General features: G+C 34.2%; 1 protein-coding gene across 1 annotated transcript in view; it reads left to right on the forward strand.

Moving 5' to 3' along the window:
• The window catches only part of LOC108363175 (uncharacterized), a gene marked incomplete at its 5' end in the record, with an annotated part of 63,425 nt that overhangs the window by 9,698 nt on the left and 33,847 nt on the right, over nt 1–19,880 (forward strand). Inside the window, 2 exons of the mRNA XM_017616458.1 lie at nt 3,546–3,676; nt 14,008–14,167. Of these exons, the coding sequence (XP_017471947.1) occupies nt 3,546–3,676; nt 14,008–14,167 (291 nt within the window). The remainder of the gene's footprint in view (nt 1–3,545; nt 3,677–14,007; nt 14,168–19,880) is intronic.

Consider the following 19,880-nt stretch of genomic DNA (forward strand, 5'->3'; position numbering starts at 1 on the left):
GAAAAAAAAAACGCTAAAGATTCTTCTTGCACTTACTAAATACAATAAAATATAAATTGAGTATTGAAACAGTTTTAGCCTTAGAGCCTTATCTCATTTTTTCATTGTCACTCAAAAATTCGGAATTGTTTTTTTTTTTTNATTTGGGAAGTTTTCAAATAGAATGTTCATAAGTATTAGAGGCAGTGCACGTTTACACCAAACGCAACATATCTATGAAGTTCCACGAGTGTGCCACGAAATTTAAAAAAAAATTGCAGCATACAGAATATCTGTCGCAGCTATTTGGCAATTTTTTTAAATTTGGCGATTTTGTTCTCATTTTAATAATTTTATATACTTAAAATGTTCAAAGTAAACGGTGAAAATGTTCTTCTTGCAAAACGAACGAATTTATAATGATAAAAACATAAGATCATTGAGAGGCAGTCTGAATATAAAAGTTCAAAGCTGAAGCTCACACACACATTATCATTTTCGATCTCAAACATTAGCAATTGTAAACAATTGTAATTTTTTACCGACTTCACAAAAAGGAGAAGGTTATCAATTCGTCGGAATATTTTTTTTTTTGTATGTAGACCGCATAACCTTGGACCTCGGAGTTTAAATCCGATCATTGGATCATGCAAAAAATACACATAATCTTAAAGTTGTATATCAGAATTGAAATCGGTTTTGTTTTTTTGCTTTAAAATTACTTGTGTATTTTGAATGTTATATGATTTTAAAATGCTTGTGGACTTCAGAAAAAATCATGGCCGACGAATTGAGAAAATAAATTTACCTTGAAATGTTTTTATCATGTAATTTAGTGTGATAAAACTAGTATGTCACCAAATGACCAAAGACACTTTGAGTTAAAGATGACCATGTTTCGAGAAACTAAAATGCCATTTTAATTAGCAAATTCGAAATTATTCTTAAATTGTTATATATGTACATTCGATGACCATCCGTACTTTACTTCAGAAGACAGTTCTTTTCTCATCATAATGTCATTTGGCTTATAAAAAAAATTGATTTTGTCCTTTTCGAACAACTTACTATCCAAGCAAGAAAGTACGATTTTTGCTAGTATCATTTCAGTTAGACTGGATTTTATCGCAAGAAGAGCGCTTCAGGAACTCTGCTGGGGTTGGGGGACAGGCCCTCATAATAAGCACCCTTCCCATTTTGCTTTTGAACGTGCCTCTGGCCGAGCCACCACTTTGTAACTCCGGATAAAAGAATTTTTAATTATAACAGCTGATGCACTATATTTTTTAATATATGCATACATAATTGTACACTTGTAATTTAGTTTTCCTTATTCTTATTTCTAAAATATGGCACCGTATATATATGTACATAAAAAAGTAATATATATGTATGTATGTACATAGTCATGCCAATATTTAATTATTTTTAAATAATAAGACCTTTAAGTTCAGGCGTGCGAATAAACGTGTAAGATTCCTGCAAATGGTGCTACGGTGCATATACGTTACATAAGCATACGAGTATATGAGCATGAGTGGTTGTAGTTTAGTTCCTCAACTTTTCTGGACAAAACCTGTAAAACCGTCAAAAAGCAAAACTGCTCTCAGAGAAAGAGAGAAAAAAAAGTACGGGAACGCATTGCGGGTAAAAATTGTCAAATACACCCTGGGCGCCATTTTTCGTTTACATGGCAGTGTTTTATCATTTGGCGATTTGGGTAAATTATACGCAAATACACAAGAAATTCAACAAAAATACTTTCAGAACTTGATATTTCTTCGTTACGATGTATTTTATAGGGTGAAAATCTCAGATGTACTTTTGCTTTTGCTTATTCAACTTTCAAATCGTTTGAACAGCTGATGGTTTGACAACTTTACCAGCAAAAATTCTTGCAACTTCTTCCAAAGTGGGACCAATTTTACTCTCTAATTTTTCCCCTACTTTGCCAGATAACCGAATAAGGGAACACAAATATTTACTTCTTTTACTACCTACATGTATATGTAATGTAAAATACGTTTTTGTCGTAAAAAATTAAAAAATCGTGAGATTTGCTCATATACATTCATGATATGTAGACATATATATTCCTATTACCATTTAAATTCACTGCGCTTATTAAACGTGCCATTTTAAAATTTTTCTTACAAGTTTTAATTTATTTAGTTAAATGAATCACAAAAACAAGATTTAATGCCACGACAGAAATAATAATAATTAATTTTTAATGCATTGTCTAAGCCCAGAAAAACAAAATCAAAGAAAACTTTTGAATAATATAGATACTTTTCCGCAAAAAAAATGAGTAAAAGCGTAGAGCAAAATGTGCATCTGTGGAAAACTTTGTGCTGCAGCCAAAGTTTTGTGACACCAAAAAGTTGCCATATAGTATCAACTAAAAGCTCAAAAAAAAAAATTAAACCAAAAACAACAATAAAGGCTTTTTAACCAGTGCAAACCGAACTTTATAAACCTGGCGTACGTATCTATAAAATATCCACTTCTCTCTTCATCTCAATTGGCGTTCTAACCGCGCAAGCGATTCAGGGCGAGTCCAACAAAGCACGCCAGTTGTTATTCCACTGTGCCATCTTACACCAACTGGAAATGGCAAGTGAAGCCAAATCCTTCTACACTTGATTTTTTCATCGCAGAAAAGGCATTCATTTGGAAAATACGTCAAAACTATCTAAACCTTTTGTAACTACTATTTAACTACATAATGAAAACATAAAATTTTTACTAGAAGTGTGTAAAACCCTTGATTTACTACTTTTAATGAGAATCCTCTTGTAGTGAGCATATTTTGATCACATATACTGATTAAGTTGAGTGAAATTTTGACCAGTTTAGGTAAATTTTTTATTATTTATTTAAAAAATAAATATAAAAAATATAAACAATTAAATAAACAATAGAAAATTTACCTTAACTGGTCAAAATTTCACTTAACTTAATCAGTGACCACAAGTGTATGTGTAAGGAACATATTATTAAATTTGATAAGGTTAATAAAATCTTAACTTAAAACTACTCAAATTAAATAATTTTCAATAATTCATTTCATTTATGTGCATATATTTTTTTGATTTATTTTGTCCTGAACATGATATACTTAGTACATGTAAACAAAAAAATTATAAACATTATATAGAGACAAAAAAAAATAGCCAAAACTGTTCAAATGTCACTTAGCTTATGCTTTAACAATAAGTATATTTATGTAATAAGAATCAAAATTTTAATACAATATTAACTAATAATTTCTATCCTTCTGATTAAATTTCTTTTCATACTTCGTCCTTGAAATTGCATACATTAACCGGACAAAAATTTTACACATGCAAATGGGCTTCACAACTCGGTCAACATTGTCATGGTCAATGTCAATAATGTCTGAAATACGATATCAATGGCGGCATTACAACATCATTCTGCTTCTAACAACAAACAAACAAACAAACAAAAAACCTGCCACTCTGAATGCTGCCAACAACGGCATGTGGGCAATGGCATCGCAAATGACAAACATGGCGAATATTTGTGTCGAATGAGCACAGATCCACCACAAGTGACACTGTCGTTGGGCTCAACACTCAAACCGGATGACATTAAAGAAGGCGATGATGTTTACTTTGAGTGCCATATAAAGGCCAATCCAAAGGAGCATCGCATTACGTGGTCACATGATGTGAGTTTTAATATAGCATACGAGTACATACATAAATGCCCTTTTATGAACATACATACATACCTACATATCAGTGACGAACAAAAGTATTGGCACAGTGAATTTTTCCCCATATATGCAAAGTTTTTTATTCTAATTTACTTTCGATAATTTTTTATAAAAATATAGTTCATTTCACACCAGAAAACAGAAAAATAAAAACTCTAAACTTTTTTGCAAAACTCAGGAAAATTCATTAAATTTGCACCTAATTCGCAACTTTTTATTCAGATTTTTTAGAAAATTCTAAGTATGCAGTTTTATAGCCCACTAGTATAGCAAAGTGCAAGTTTAAAGTTGCTAGAAAATCGCGTTGATTTTTGGCAATTTTTTAGTGGAAGGTGTTGCTCATTTTCTCCATACAAAAAATAATTGTCGAATTACTTTGTATGGAAGAACTTGCGTGAAAAAAAAATTACAAAAAATCAATGCGATTTTCCAGCGACTTCAAACTTGCACTTTGTTATATTAAATTTGAATGGGCTATAAAACTACATACGTAGAATTTTTCTAAAAAATCTGAATAAAAAGTTTCAAATTAGTGTGCAAATTTAATGAATTTTCCTGAGTTTTACACAAAGTTTAGAGTTTTTATTATTACGTTTTCTGATGTAAAATGAACTATATTGTTATAAAAAATTATCGAAAATAAATTTGAATAGAAAACTTTGCATATATGGTGAAAAATTCACAGTGCCTATACTTCTGTTCGGCACTGTATATTTATTTGGATTTCCTTATACATATGTAGATGGATACATACACTATAATTACGTGGATTACGTAAATTTTTAATTTCAAAATGGCGGATCCAATATGGCGATCAGCTTAAAAAAAAATGGCTGGATTTGTTTGAAACTCAGATCCGCCATTTTGAATTTTGAAAAACTTATATCAGATGCGTAATAAGTGGCCACAGAAACCCCCTGATAACGAGTTTTAACCCATGGCAATACTTAATACGTTCAGTGTCAACGTTTTAATTTTAGCAGTCTCTTTTCGAAAGCATATTTTCAGACACTAGGCTCATTCTAACTGTTTAAGGCAGGTATAAAATTAAGAGAATGTTTCCAACAATACCTGAGTAATTAGATGTAAAAAACAACATTTTTAGCTGCATGTTTACATATCACGAAAAACAAAATTTAAAACATCAGCATTTTTATAAAAAACCGACCAACGCCACCTCTAAAAAACTTTTTTTTAATAAAAAAATAAGTTTTATTTTTATGACGAACAGTAATTTGAGGTAGCATTTATGAATTAAAAAAAAAAATAAAAAATTGTTTGTACCACTCTAATACATACATATTGTCGCCTTAAATGCAAAATAATGGTAACAACCGTCATTGTTGAAATACAAAAGGTTATATCTAGTAAAAAATTCAAAACTTCACTTTTTGATTTGTATGATGGACTTCATCGAATTACCATTCCTCACGTCATTTTATGAAAAAAAGTAAAATACTTGTCACAACTTTTTCCATTTAATTTACGATGTTGTTACGTCTTTTTGCATTTTTTTTCTGCGTTTTATTGCCAGTTTATGGTGCGAATAGATTTTTCTTTTAGAAGTATGAAGTTAACAATATTTAGTAATCAAAGGCCTAAATATGTACATACCGACCAAGGCGCATTTTCATAGAACATTGGGTTAGTTTGTTCTTTAATTTCTGGTGTGCTTTTTGATGTTTATGAGAGGAGTTTTAATGCCAGCAGTACAATGCCGAAGGGCGCTCGCGGTTAGAAACGGCTTTTGATCGAACCTGGGCATAAGAGTGGCAGCACGCACCTCTAGCGATTTTGCTACTGAGCTTTTATCTCATAATTGTTATAAAGCAATGCTTTTACAGTTCTTAAAACTAAATGTAACATAAAGTTATAGATTTCAGCACGAACGCCAATATTCAGGATGAACTCTTGCACGTAGCTTTATGTTACATTACTGCTGAAAATACAATCAAAAATTAAAACTCTCTATTTTTTTGTTGCTAGTGTGACTAAAAAAATGTCAGCGTCTTACTTTTCACGTTACAATAATAACCAAATTTAGTTTAGCAGGAGCCTGTATAAAAGATATACAAAAAATCTAACTACTCGATTAGGCTTTAAATATAATAGCAACTCCTGTGTAATAGCGGCGAAAAAGTCTCAGAAACCAGCAGCATCGAAATATCCACAAAACCACCTGTGTATCCCTTGATCAAGGAATGTAAACTAAAATAAATTGATCATGTTGTGATAGAAGGAACATATGTACGTTTCGAGCATTCTATTCGAGGAGACAGCATAAAGTCCGAAGAAAGAACTGCGGCAGGCAGTGCGACGAAAGTTGAACACCGAGAAGCTGCAGTCACAATGGGAAGCAGAGAAATTTCGCATTCCACACTCAATCCTGCTTTAAGAAGAAACTCTCCATCGAACGGATATAAATGAGCAGTGGAAATACGTCTCGCAATCTCTTCTTGCTCCTACGCAGGAGATGGTTGGCTACTACTGCCTAGAGCTGCAAAACTATCGATAGTCATACCCCTTGATAGTTTCAATATTGTAGAGAGAACTACCGATAGTATCGTTTAAAGCTAAATAACTATCAAATTGCAAATAAAAATAAACTACCGGTAGTATTGTATAAATTTACTAGGTATATTGGATTGCTTGAGATATTTTTCACATGGTTACACGTAGGTGAAAAAATAAAATCTCTTTTTCTTTTGGAAAAATATCCAAAAAACCTTATCCTAACCTAACCTTACCATATAAATTTTCAATATATCTTACACGAGACAATTGCTAGCCAACGTTGGTGAACGATTGCAAAGTATCTCCTCTCATTAAATAAGCAGTCAACGCATGCGTGTCTTGTTGAAGACTTCGCACACTTGGAAATCAGCACTAAAACCTAACTTGAAATCCAATGAAGAATTGTTATAGCTAGCAAGTGCTACTTTGAACTTAGGAGCTAATTGAGCATTATAGGTCTTTTATCATGCTCTTTCTGATGTGTCGCGCAGAAGCATGAAAAATCACAGCAATGACAACGGTCGGCCCTGTAGTGTTCGAGAGAAAAATTATACGAAAATATATCGATTGACAACGGAATTAACATAGCTCAGCGGCTATGCCGATTAGGCTATACAACATGGAAGTCAATGCTCCATCCGTTCGTGGTTTAAAACGAAAAAAAGTCCTCCGCAGCGTTTAGAAGACCCCGGTCTAAAGCAAGCTAGAAGCCGGAACGACCGTTGCGCTATAATGCTGTATATAAGCGGTTATAAAGAAACAGAAGACTTCATAATAAAAACTCCATACAGACTCTGCCATTTTCTACGGAGATTGGTCCACCCCTTCTATCCCTTAAGTATGTTCTCGACATCAATCACTAGATCGCCATGGGTTCTCTTACATAAGGTGGCCCGTGTCTTGAAATATCCCGTAAGTCGCCTAATCCTCCCGATAAAATTTTTGGGCGATTTTCCTACCGGACAGCATCACACGCTCTACGCACTCACGTAATTTGGGCTTCTGTCTCGATTCCCTATACCGCTATAGTTCCCTATAACCATCCCACATGGCTATCATTGCGCCCAATGCACAGTGTGGTCCTGTAGGCAGCATATATATACATATTCTCTGCAGCATATATCTGACTACTTCCTCGTTGATGGTACTTACTGGGCGAGAAATGTGGTTCCACTGCTCGCATATGTCGGTTTCTTGAAAACTGCCCTCACAGCGAGCAGGAGTGAGAGTCCTTGCATTGTCGAAAGTACATTTTTGCTGCACAGAGGGTGCATATCTTGGCTGCAACAAGATAGTGGTCTAAGTTGATGTTCGGCTTTCGTAGTACATGAAAATCCCTCGAAGCGTGCCTTCCGTCTATCACAACATGGCTGATTTGGCTTCTCATTTTTCGACTTGAAGCTATGTAGCTTGATGGATCTTTTTATGCTGGAACTAGGCACTAATATGTATTGGGTTCCAGCGAATGTCCGTTATCGGACATATCGTCATGGAGTCTGAATTTTCCGACAGTAGCGCCAAAGATTAATTCTTTTCCAACCAGTGCATTGAAGTCGCCAAGCAAGATGTTGATATCGTGACGCAGCCAGCACTCATAGAAGAGATCCTTGGACGCCTCGTCCTTCTATTTCACCGGTGCATTGGCGCAGCTGAGCGTAATGTTGGAGAATCTCGCATTGATACGGATTGTGGCTAGACGTGGAGCCACCCCTGGTGAATGAGAGTACTCGGCGACGGAGTCTCTCTTAAATTATAAAGCTAGCTGTAGTAGACGCGTCGCAAGGCACCAAGCATTTTGTGCTTTCCCCCATCCAACAGATTTCTTGGATGGCGGTGATATAAACCTTTGTCGTCATGAGGCAGAGGCAGCTTTCCCATTAAGTGTCCGAATATTCCAGGTGCATTCTCTCAAATCATAGTCCTTTAAACATTTGCCGTGTTCGTCATCAAAAGAAGGAGGTCTCATCCGAGGCATGTTGTTGGTTTGCATGGGGCGGGGTAATTGGTAGACAAAAGCTTTGCCCAACGTGAACTTCTGCACACGAAACCATCCTCTACTAACACTGGTATATCTTCAGCGATCCCAATTATTTGTCCACCCTCTGCGTTTCAAAGTATTTGAGCGAATACTTGTGTCATGCTAGGGAGATCATTACCCGGTCGGCGTTATACACTGAAGATGCACTTGTCAAAGAAGACAGAGAGAAAACATGAAATATTAAGTATATACATAAGTAATTGTATCATTTGAGAGCGGTAGAAAAAGCAGCTAGAATTAGTACATATAATTGCAGCAAATTCCTGGAAAATATTTTGTGTTGCGTAAACTACTAAAAATGCAATAACTTCATATTTAATAATAATTTTATAATGATATTTCAAATATAAAAGCTTTTTTCTTAAAACGTAATCAACAATAAATCACCTTGTCTATGGAAAACCTTTATCTGATAAAAAGCTTTTAAAGCACTCACTCTTCGTAAATAAAACGAAAAATTACTCGAACTCACAGACTTTACTGCAACACAATTGCTTATGTACTAAAGTATGAGCACTAAGAGAATACAAATAGGTAAAAGTTCATATATATGTACATACACATCTACGTACATATGTAATAGCTGCAATCCAGTATTCGGTCCACACGAACGCCAGATGAAACACACATAAAGAAAAGACTAAAAAATGCTTAATAATAAGAGGCGCAAATACCACGACGAATGCAATTTAACCGCCCACCCACAGACCTGAGTAAGCTGCTCACATTTCGTGCGTTGCCGCTGCTTCCTATTTGTTTTTGTTTTTGTTTTTTTTTTGTCACATATTTGGTTTTCGGTGTCGGAAAATAACTACTCACATTTTGCCTACGGGTAAAACAGCTCGTATAAATGCAGTTATTATTCATTTTATGACAAATTTCCAGGGCATTTTCATGGGAGTAAGAAGCAGCTCACACTGGGGCACACAAATGCAGCACTGACATGTGCTTTCATACCATGCATGTGTACATTCGGGTGATCCACAAATGCATGTGAAAAAAGTAGAGACCGAATTTTAAAGCACTAACTACCTTGGATTATTTTATATCGAAAAAATGTACACCTGTTTTTNTTATATGGCTATACATTTATTATTTTTCGTGAAAATGGTATAGAATTCCTAAAAATCAATATTTTGTTTCTCTTCAGGTGACTTCCGATAATAATACGCAATTGCTTATTTTAAAACTTTTTAATACAAGCAACTTATTATGGGTCTCCAAATTGCGCTTTTTCTGGTTTTAGTGAACTTCTTAAAAAACACTTAATACCAAAAAATGATTAAATAAGCAATTGGGCATTATTAGTGGAAGTCTCCTGAAGAGAAAGAAAGTTTTCAAATCGAAAAATATAGGTTGTAACGAATTTTTATTTTTTTTATTTTACATAATTGTTTCGATATAGAACAATCCGAGGGGCTAAGGGAATTAAAATTTCGACTTTACTCTTTTTTGCTACCCTAATGTACATAAATACGAATATAAAAATGTCCATACATATATGTATGTATGCAGGGAAATGCAACTGTATGCGCATAGCTGAAAGCTGCGTGATATTAACGGATGTGCACGTATGCCTTTGAAGTCGGTTGCCAACACTATCGGCTGAACGTGCATACATATGTACATATGTACCTATGTAAATACAAAAATAGGTATAGATTTTACACATTTGTTAAACACACCTACATAGTGTTTACTGGCTCACATCCATTCCTTCGTATGTTTTTCTTTTAGATATTTTAAATGCCATCGTCCCTTGAGTATTTTTCATAAACCTACATGTTTTTTTATTTTACACACATATGCGTCGACTCTTGTATAAGCATGCATATTTATAGACGCGTATTTGTATTCTTGTATTTATGCATTTGTATTTATTTTCATTTGTGGTGCTGTTCATATGCAAAAATTGTTTGCGCAAATCATAACAACGAAATGACAACACAACAGTGGCAGCTCGAAAACAAATAAAAAAAATAAATAAACAATAGATGCTCATACTGCTACTGATGCAATATACCTATGTATGTGCACTTACATATGTATAGTATATTCGAGTGTATTTATTGCAAGTATCTAGTATAAACATATCTTAATAGTATAGAGGACTACAATTTCAAAACTCAAGTTTTTATAAATTTCATTCATCACAAGTAGTAAGCTTGATAAGGAGAAATTTTCAGTTTAATTACTAAATTTTATGAAAAAAAAATCAATTTTTTTGACCAGTTACGACGTGATGAACATTTGCGCCACTTTAAAGCACATATGTAGCTGTTTTTATACAAGATTTGAATTTGCTTATGGCTGTATGGAATCGTATGCTATTCGTACATAATACTGCCCTTAGGCCTAGATGCAGTGCATAGAAGTTGAGGACCCGATTAATTAATTGCCCAGTGCTCCTATAATGTAATGAAAANATGGCTGTATGGAATCGTATGCTATTCGTACATAATACTGCCCTTAGGCCTAGATGCAGTGCATAGAAGTTGAGGACCCGATTAATTAATTGCCCAGTGCTCCTATAATGTAATGAAAAATGGTCAGAAAAGTTTTTATTGGATTTCTGTAATAAAAATTAGTGCAAAGTGGTGAGTGGACGCGTATTTTGTACAAACCATGAAATTGCCAGGATGGGAACTGTTTTTTCGGTCAGCGTATTAACTTGACTCCATGCACTTTTACAATGTTTCGATGGGTGATATCCAATGAAAGCTCGTATATACAAGAAATAATTTCATTTGTATATATTATGGAAATTTGCATAAAATACTAAATTGCATAAAAATGTAAAACTAACTATTTATCGATATAGATTATCATAAAACGATTGGAAATTTGTATTGGTTTAACGTTTGAAGGCTGTTGTGTTTAGATTGATAAATTTTTTTGAACCGTCGTGCAATAGCTCCGTTTCGTATTGCTGTAATAACAGAGCTCGTTTTTGTGGCAAAGTTTCCAGCATTCGGTATGACGCAACTTGAATTTGACTTTACCATTTACATAAAGCAATCCTCTGATACTGCTTACTGGTGCTTCCCCAGGTTCTTTACCTGGCCTTATAGTTGTAAATTAAAAAAATATATACTCTAAATAATTGAAATATAATGATGTGATGGCCTCGCCTGTCGCATACGACTTATGTAGTCTATTGGTGAATATATCGGTGGACTGAATACATTTTCTAATATAGAGTGGACGCTTTACCTTTGTTAATTATCGGATTCCTATTGCAAGCGATCAAATTAAATAGTGGAATATATTTATGTATTGTAAGTGGTATGTGCATAGATAGGTATGCATGTATTTAGTTGGTTTATAATTATTTTTTACATCTAAATTAAAGCACACTCATCAGGTTCGCTTGCGAAGGCGTTGTATCCGTTAAGAAGTTCTTAAAATTACCAAATAATTTGACGTTTCATAGCACGGTTAGTCGCACAACGAAATATATTTGAAGAACTTTTTTCTTTTCATGTGGCAACATTAGATCGAAGAATCTGTTCTTAGATCTGTATAGTAAGGATAATGGGGGCAATTTAAAAATGGTTGAGTATCGCCAAGGAGGATGGTTCCATGCACAGAAGTTCACGTACGTGGGGAAATTTTTTGACAGCCATTCATCTGGGAGTGGCCAGAAGTGATTCTTATGAGCACGGTTCGCATCGCAGCTCACAACGTGTGGATATTTATATCGACGTATCCTCTGGTAAGAGACCAAATACCCGTTTGGAACTAAAGTGAGAAGGCGCAAAACTTCGCGTGCGCTGGGTTTGGGTCCCGCCACGTTAAAACCCCGCCCAATGAAAAGTAAGAAAAAGCCTCCGATAAGACCCCCTTTTTTGATTACGACCACGGCAAACGTATAGAGGGACTTTGGTTTGAGGGTATTCACCTGGAATATCCGAACCCTTTATGGGGAAAGTGCATATATCCACTACTGGATATTGTAGTAAAATACCAGGCTGACATCATCGCAGTTCAGGAAATGTGATGGACGGGGCACGTAAAAAAAATTGTGTACGATATTTACTACAACATCATAGCAAAATTTAACAGCATATCAGCGTTTCTATGAGTACCTAGAAGAAGTGCATAAGTGCTGTCCCCTCCGCGATCTTAAAATTGTTCTTGGCGACTTTAGCGTCAAAGTGTGCAAATCGCAAATCGGTTCTCACGCGCCTTTTTGCAATGGAGTGCATCAAGGAATACGCCAAAATTTCGACATCGGCATGATGTAGTTACGTCGGATATCCGGGAAGTTTCACTTTCGGCTCTCTACCATGCCAAATCAGACAACCCCTCTTCGTCTGAATAAGTATATGAGCAGTGAGATACCATGTCCCAGTAACTTCGTAGTGGATGTTACCAACCACGCATACAAGCAACTTGAGGAAAAGTGCTACGTAACCCCTTGAGAGATATATGATTCCCTGGCTGAGCGATGAGCTGGAAGGAAGTGGGTACTAGTTTTTCAGCAGAAATTGCTATTTTCAAACACATCCGATGATTGGAATCTCATTGTGCTTTGCGCAATCCACAAAAAAGGAGATACCGTTAGTTGTTCCAATTACTCCATATTATTTAGTTCTTGTGAAACAACTGATTGGACCTTATAAGTGTAGCTTCAGACGTGAGAAATCCACCATCAAGGCGACTTTCACAGTTTGCCAGATACTGAAGAAGCCATTAGCAGTTCGACATACGCCATTCTTATGTCGATATTTAGTCCCGTTTCGATGAAAAGAAAGTGAGTTGTTACAGGAATGAAATGCATGTCTAATAATAATTTCTTGTCATCGAAAAAGGAATACGACTATGTAGAGTGAGATTGAATATACTGAGTGGAACGAGGCGCAGAGCGCTGGGGCAGAGATCTGTACCCAAATGTATTTGCAATGATCCAATATAGTACGCCACCACTACCAGTGCTGAGGAGTTTCTAGGGCTGAACGCTATCGTATTCCCAACACTGAGCCCGGGCTCACACATTGTTGAATTTTTATTGATGGTTTCAAAACTGACCAGCATTTGGTGTCCATATCGAAAGTAATTGCGACGGGCTTCACTTTTATCTAGGCATCTTCCCTCCGTCAAATGCAATACCACGTATAAGGAGGCATAAATATGCATTTATTTTGGTTAAACTATCTCAATGCTTCCGTACTTCACAAATTATAGTAGAATAATTATAGTAGAAGCTCGTATTTTGTTTGCTAAGTTAGAAAACTATCCAAAAGTTTTGAAGAAAATAACTTTCTTTAGTCGTTTGTGAAATTTTCACACTATCTTATATGTAAGTATGTATGTGGTATTGCATTTAGCGTATGCACGGTATTGCGCCTCAAGCGAACATTTACAGTACCCAAGATCATGGACTATGGTTTGAGGGTATGCACCTGGAATATGCGGACCCTTTATACCAGGTGGAAAATAGGTATACGTGTTCTGTAATCTCAGCCAAGCCATCCTTAAAACATTGGCCAACCCACTAACTATTTCCTAACAAATGCTGAAATTCAAGCTCAATTAATTTTTGTTGGAAAATATAACGCGCTTGTTTCACTATGAGCAGAAATTTGCATCAGCTAGATTTTAAAAATAACACATAGTACATATATCTGAACAGAGTTTAAATGTATAATTGAAATGTGAATTTCTCTAAAATCTTTTAGCTCTTTTTTTGTTCAGTTTTTACTTTTTAAAAATAATTCTTTTATTTCAGGGTATTCCTGTCACGCAGAATGTCTCGTGGGGCATCATCATTTCTACTCGTTCGCTTGTTCTACAACGTGTTGCACGCGTACATGCTGGTTTCTATGCGTGTGCAGCGGCCAACGACCGCGGCGAGACACAAAGTTCAATGGTGAATTTGCGAATACGCTGTAAGTGCCAATCACACAATCACTATTACGATATATATATATAGAATTTAAAATTTTCTGTCGTGCGTATTCTAGTTCTTATTCATAATTTGCATAAATGCGTTAAAGTGATTGCAAAAATGTAAATTTACCTAGTTACCATTGAAGAGTTACAAACGAATAGGTATGCCTCTATTTGAAATATCACACAATTTTTGGTTGTATTGCAATCGATTGGAAAGTGTCACATTAAAATGCATGTAACACTATTTAATACGGCCAAATGAACAGTGTGGTGACATGTTCGTTTGCATTTTAGCACAGCTATTAGACTCGATTAGGCGACGGCGCATACAATGTGAATGCCATCAGCAATAAATTTTCCTCTCACAATAGATATTTGTTTCAGGGCGAGTGTGTTTATTTTGTACATGTGTATGTATGTATGTTGTATGGGCCGTGAGCTCAGCTATATGGCCAACCAGCGAATGCAATAAAGGGTCAGTGACATGTACTGTAATTGCGAACGTTTGCTTCCTAGAGAACGTGTACGGGTTGAGGACGAATTTACCAACCAAATATTTCGAATTCAAATTAATATGATTTTTTTTTTATGAATGTATGTAGTTATATGTATAGATACATAAATATTTACATACATATGTATGTAGTTATGCATGTAGCTTTGATTACTCTTGCTGACTTTCGCAAATCTAAAAAACCAAACTAACCCAGTAACAGTGAGGGTTACTATGTAGTAAATTAATTTTCGCTACTTTTTAAGGGCATTAAAATAATAACTATCGTCGCCCGCTTGCCAGAAACTTGAATATGTAAAAATGAAAGTTTTGGGAAATCAAGTTTGAAATTTTTTTTTACGAGTCTTAGCTCTACATTTATGCAATTTAAATTGGAAAATATGTGATTTCCTTGTACGCATAGTATTGTGGGTTTTGGTATAACATAGAACATCCAAATGTTAATCAAGTCAACCCAGCTCAACTCAAAACTGATAAATTTGCACATTCGTGCTTCAGGCATAAGAAGGGTGACGACGATATGTACATAAATATACATATGCTCGCGCATTTAAATTTGTACATATATGTAATCACATAGGAAATTTTAACAAACGTTTTCATCGACTCGTTGTTGCATATCACGGATGTGGCAATAATGTGTCATTTCGAGAGTAAAATGCATTATTTTGCAAAATGACAGCGTTAATATTAGAATTTTCTGATTTTCCACCACACTAACCAAATGCTGCAGGAAACAATTACAACAATAGCAACAAAATTACGCACATGCATACAATTTTGAGTTGAATTTGTTGTTTGAATAATAATATATTAAAAATATAAATAATATAAGAGCATCAAATTGCAAAAACTACATTTGAATACAAAATTTGAATTATCAATTTAGACAAATGTGTTTTTGGTGGCTTTGCATGCCCTGTAGCGAAAAATGCTGGGCATTATGTAATGACTTTTCTGGTTTTTGATGTACTTGAATGAGTAATGATTGAGTAAAAACAGATTATCTATTTCGTTATTGTATGTCCATTACCTGCTTTGTATATTGTTCTAAGATTACATACCTTTAAAATTACCGTGAAATGTAAAGTTTATCAATTTTTGTGTGTGTTTTTCCTAAAACTGTTAACTCTTTAAAAAAGTTTTAAGTGTATTTTTCGGTTCTTGCTGCCGTGGAAATTGATTCCTTGACGCAAGAACAGCAAACAAAATATGTTTAGAGCTTTTTAAAAATTTCTTTGCCTACAGTTTTGGTGTCAAAATGGTGAAATCCATGTACTTTTGAAAGTCATCCTTAAGGACAAGGTAATTTTTCTTGGAAAGGGACTACTTTTCCTGAATTCTACATCTCAAAAGCTTTAAAATAACGTAACATCTAGTATTTTGCTATTTATTCTCTTTCTCGAGATATTAAATTTGATCTCAAAAATGTCCCTTTTGCACACTGTGTGGTGTCCGGTAATATTTTTATTTGGTAACTTCTCATAATTTTATAATTTACCAAAAACTTATATAGTTGTCTTTTAAAAGTAAGTAAATATTTGACTCCCATACCCTTTAAAGTGTTGCTCTGCGTACGATCTAGTGTGAATGTGTGTTGTTGTCAGGCATGGTTTCCTGTAATAAGTATTTAAAAAGGGTAATTTTGATGTTGAGTGAAGCAGTCATTTTCTGCGACGCACAATGGGGCCGCTACATAGAGGGCGATGCTCAAAACTCATTTTTCGGAAGTTGGTATTTAAAATACAAAATATGTACCAGCACAGTCATAACAAAGCGCATTATTAAAGGATGTTTTATAATATTTAAGGTTACTATTAGGTTAGAAGGAACTATGCTGTTGGAGAAACAATGTGTGTTGATTGTTTTACAACTTTTCATTATTACACATACGATTTCATTGGTTTCTGAGGTATAAGGAATAATAAATTATTTTTTTTTCATGGGGAGCGGTTCAATACGCCTTTCCCCAAAATGCGTAAGGTTTTTTCTCTAGGTCTTTTTTAGTTATAACCGTTAGACTTTATTTATAAGTAAACTTACAAGATTTGCACAAGTACTTTGCCATTTTTTTAGAAAAAATATGTTTTACCGTCTGTATTTATGATTTACTTCCATTCTGATAAATTAAAGTTTAAATTTACGCATTTTGGTATAAATCTGATTAATTGCACCAAAATTCACAAATTTACACCAAGTTATAGATCAGTGTGCTACTTGAATTTTATTCCAGACGTAAACCATTTTTCTATTAAAAATCGGGATTTGTGTAAATTAATATTTAAAAGCCCTTGTAAACTATTAAAAAGCAAGTTCAGCCATGTGGAAGAATATATTTCAAACCGCAGCTGTCTAGCCTCAAAAAGAAAGAAGCTGCAACAATATTTTGGACAATTTCAAGAGTAGCGCTACTTAAATTAAATATATGCGCTAGACACAAAAACAATTTTTTTGAATCCGAAAAAGACGGATGTGAAAAACTGGAAAACAATATCCAATGGATTTAAAAAAGATAATATAAATTTCAAGTCTCTGTGTTTTGATACTGCGGAACCGTGTTTACCGCCTTTATCCCTGGAAAACAGTGACAACAACAGTGGACCAAATTTTAATGCATAGTGTCGAATTTATATTGAATTTCCTTTCACCGATTTAACAATTAAGTGAAGAGGCATAGGCATGGCGAACCAAATAATTTAAAGGTTATCGTGAACGGTTTAGCCGAAAAACTTTAAGGCAAGCTAAACTTGAAGATGTATTTCCCCGTCCAAATGTTTTTTCCGATCCTCTTATTACAAGTATTTACAAACCGTAAGAAACAACATTTGGTCCAGAAGTAAAAGGCATGCTAAAGAAGAGAATTCTGAGCATACACCAACTGAATCTCATCCCTATGAAGACGAATTGAATTTTCATCATGCATTGTACCGTTTTCACATTGTCTCTACTTCAAGTAATCTTAATGGCCCATTACCATCATTGTAATTTTTCTTAGAGCTAGGGGATTATTAAATATGGTAAGGAAATGGTAATTGCCACGCCAGTTATTTCTTTTCTGCACCAGTTATTTCTTTTCTGTACTAACACACGCCAATAGGAAATGTCAAGTGAAGTCAAGCGCTTCTCCGTCGCCGAGGCGGTCTTCCTCTTGCCCTGTCCCACGATCCCAGCATCACGATCCGTATTGTATATTTACATAGCTGGAACATTTCCATCCGACGACATGCATTAAGTTTTTCCTTTTATTTTCTATATTTTTGTAAATTTTGTGGATCGTTATTAACTGGTTGTTCGAAAACGGGTTAAAAACCTGAACACAAAATCGATTCCAATATTTCACGCACAAGGGCAGACTTTTGAAAGTAATTTACATAAATAAATAGCAGTCTCCTATGAGCTACGAATTATCCGTGATTAAATTAAAAAAACTAAAAAAATAATAATAATTACAACACGTTCAACAGTGGATGTTTTGCCGGAAATTTGGCCATATTTAACATAGCGATACGTTTCTCTTACTACTCAGAAGCTTAGAGTTTAGGTTTCCGAGCAAATGGCATGCGGCTTTCAACTTAACGCGCTTACATACATACTATGTTCATCCAATGAAAATACATACAATTTTCCACTTAACTCATCCGTAGTTCGAGTCAACCTGCCACCAGTTAGCTTTAACAAATAACGTAAAAGCAGAATATTTAATAAAACCATTGCGAAATTTTATGTAAAACCTGAAATAGCTATAAATGTTCTAAAATTTTACAATTAAATTTCAAACTACACAACATGTCATAATTGTAAGCGCACCACACAATGACTCGTTTTAATAATTAATTTTCGTAATTTAGTTTAATTTTTTTTTTATAAAAAAATAGTCTATCCTTTACCGAAAACCGTATAAACGCCAGTTTAAAATTTTGTGCAGTTACTATTGAAGTAAAAAATAATAAATCACAAAATTTCGTGATTTCTAATTAAATTTTATAGAAAGAATTTCAATATGCAGTCATTCAATTGTAGAAAAAAAATTCAACTTTAAATTAGGTTTCCCAAAAAGTTGTGAAATTCATTTTTGTAGCCCATTTAATTTTTGGTATAGCAAAGTGGGATTTGAAAGAATTAAGATTTACCGTTGATCTTTGGCAAATTCTTTTGTTGACGGTGATGTAAGTTCGACTATGAACCTTTCTAGGAAATTTAACTAATAGCCAATAATCACCAGTAATTTAAAAGAAAAATTATTTTTTTTTTCCTGTCAACTTCCATATAATTAAAATCATTTTTGACTTAAATTGCTTTCGTAAAATTGGCTGTAAAAATCTGATTTTTTTACCATAAAGAAGAAGAATAAACTATATTTTTATAAATAATAACTAGAACTAAATAGCCAAAAAATATATATATATATTGTCAAAACTTGTAAATATGTGGTGCGCATATAATTGTGACACGGAGTGTATGTACATTTGTATATGGCAAACCAACCAACAGCTAACTAATTTACAACGAAGAAATTAAATTCAAATATTAAAACAAACAACTGCAAAATTTTAAAACGCTTGGGAAAATAATTTCGTTAGCCTCGGCTCAACGGAATGAACTAATTAGTATTTGAAAATATAATTAGTAAAGAAAATTGCTAATATTTATTTAATTATTCAAATAGTGAAAGGGAAATAAAATTAAATAAAAAAACAACAATCCAGATGCTGTTTGATTTTAAAATGGTGTCAATAAGCTACATAATTGTTGCAAATGAAATTATTAGCACCTGAACTTTTGCTAATATGTAAAATTTTAGCAAAAGATACGAATTTGACAGCAGTTTAAAGCCAAAATAAGGCAACAATCTGCTATAAGACACCGACTACCCACAGTAACTATAAGTACTTAAAACAGCACTTTTAGAAAACTAGGCTTATTCCTCCACTTACAACATTCTCACTACGTATTATTGATACTCATACGCCGTGTAGTACAAAAATATAAATATTTGCATAACATATCGGGTCATCCAAGCATTACACGAAAGAGCGAAAATCGGCTTTATTTCTATATACATGGCGACGTCGCGCAATCAACACTAGTCAGATTAAATACATAGATAACTATTAAGTGTGCACTTTTGTTAGCTTTCCTTTTTTGTAGAGTCGTTCAGGCGCATCTGCACACTTACATACGTACCTACAAAGTAG

This window comes from Rhagoletis zephyria, unplaced genomic scaffold (assembly GCF_001687245.7).
Source record: "Rhagoletis zephyria isolate East Lansing unplaced genomic scaffold, Rhagoletis_zephyria_1.1 Rzeph_scaffold_01207, whole genome shotgun sequence".
Lineage (NCBI taxonomy): Eukaryota > Metazoa > Arthropoda > Insecta > Diptera > Tephritidae > Rhagoletis > Rhagoletis zephyria.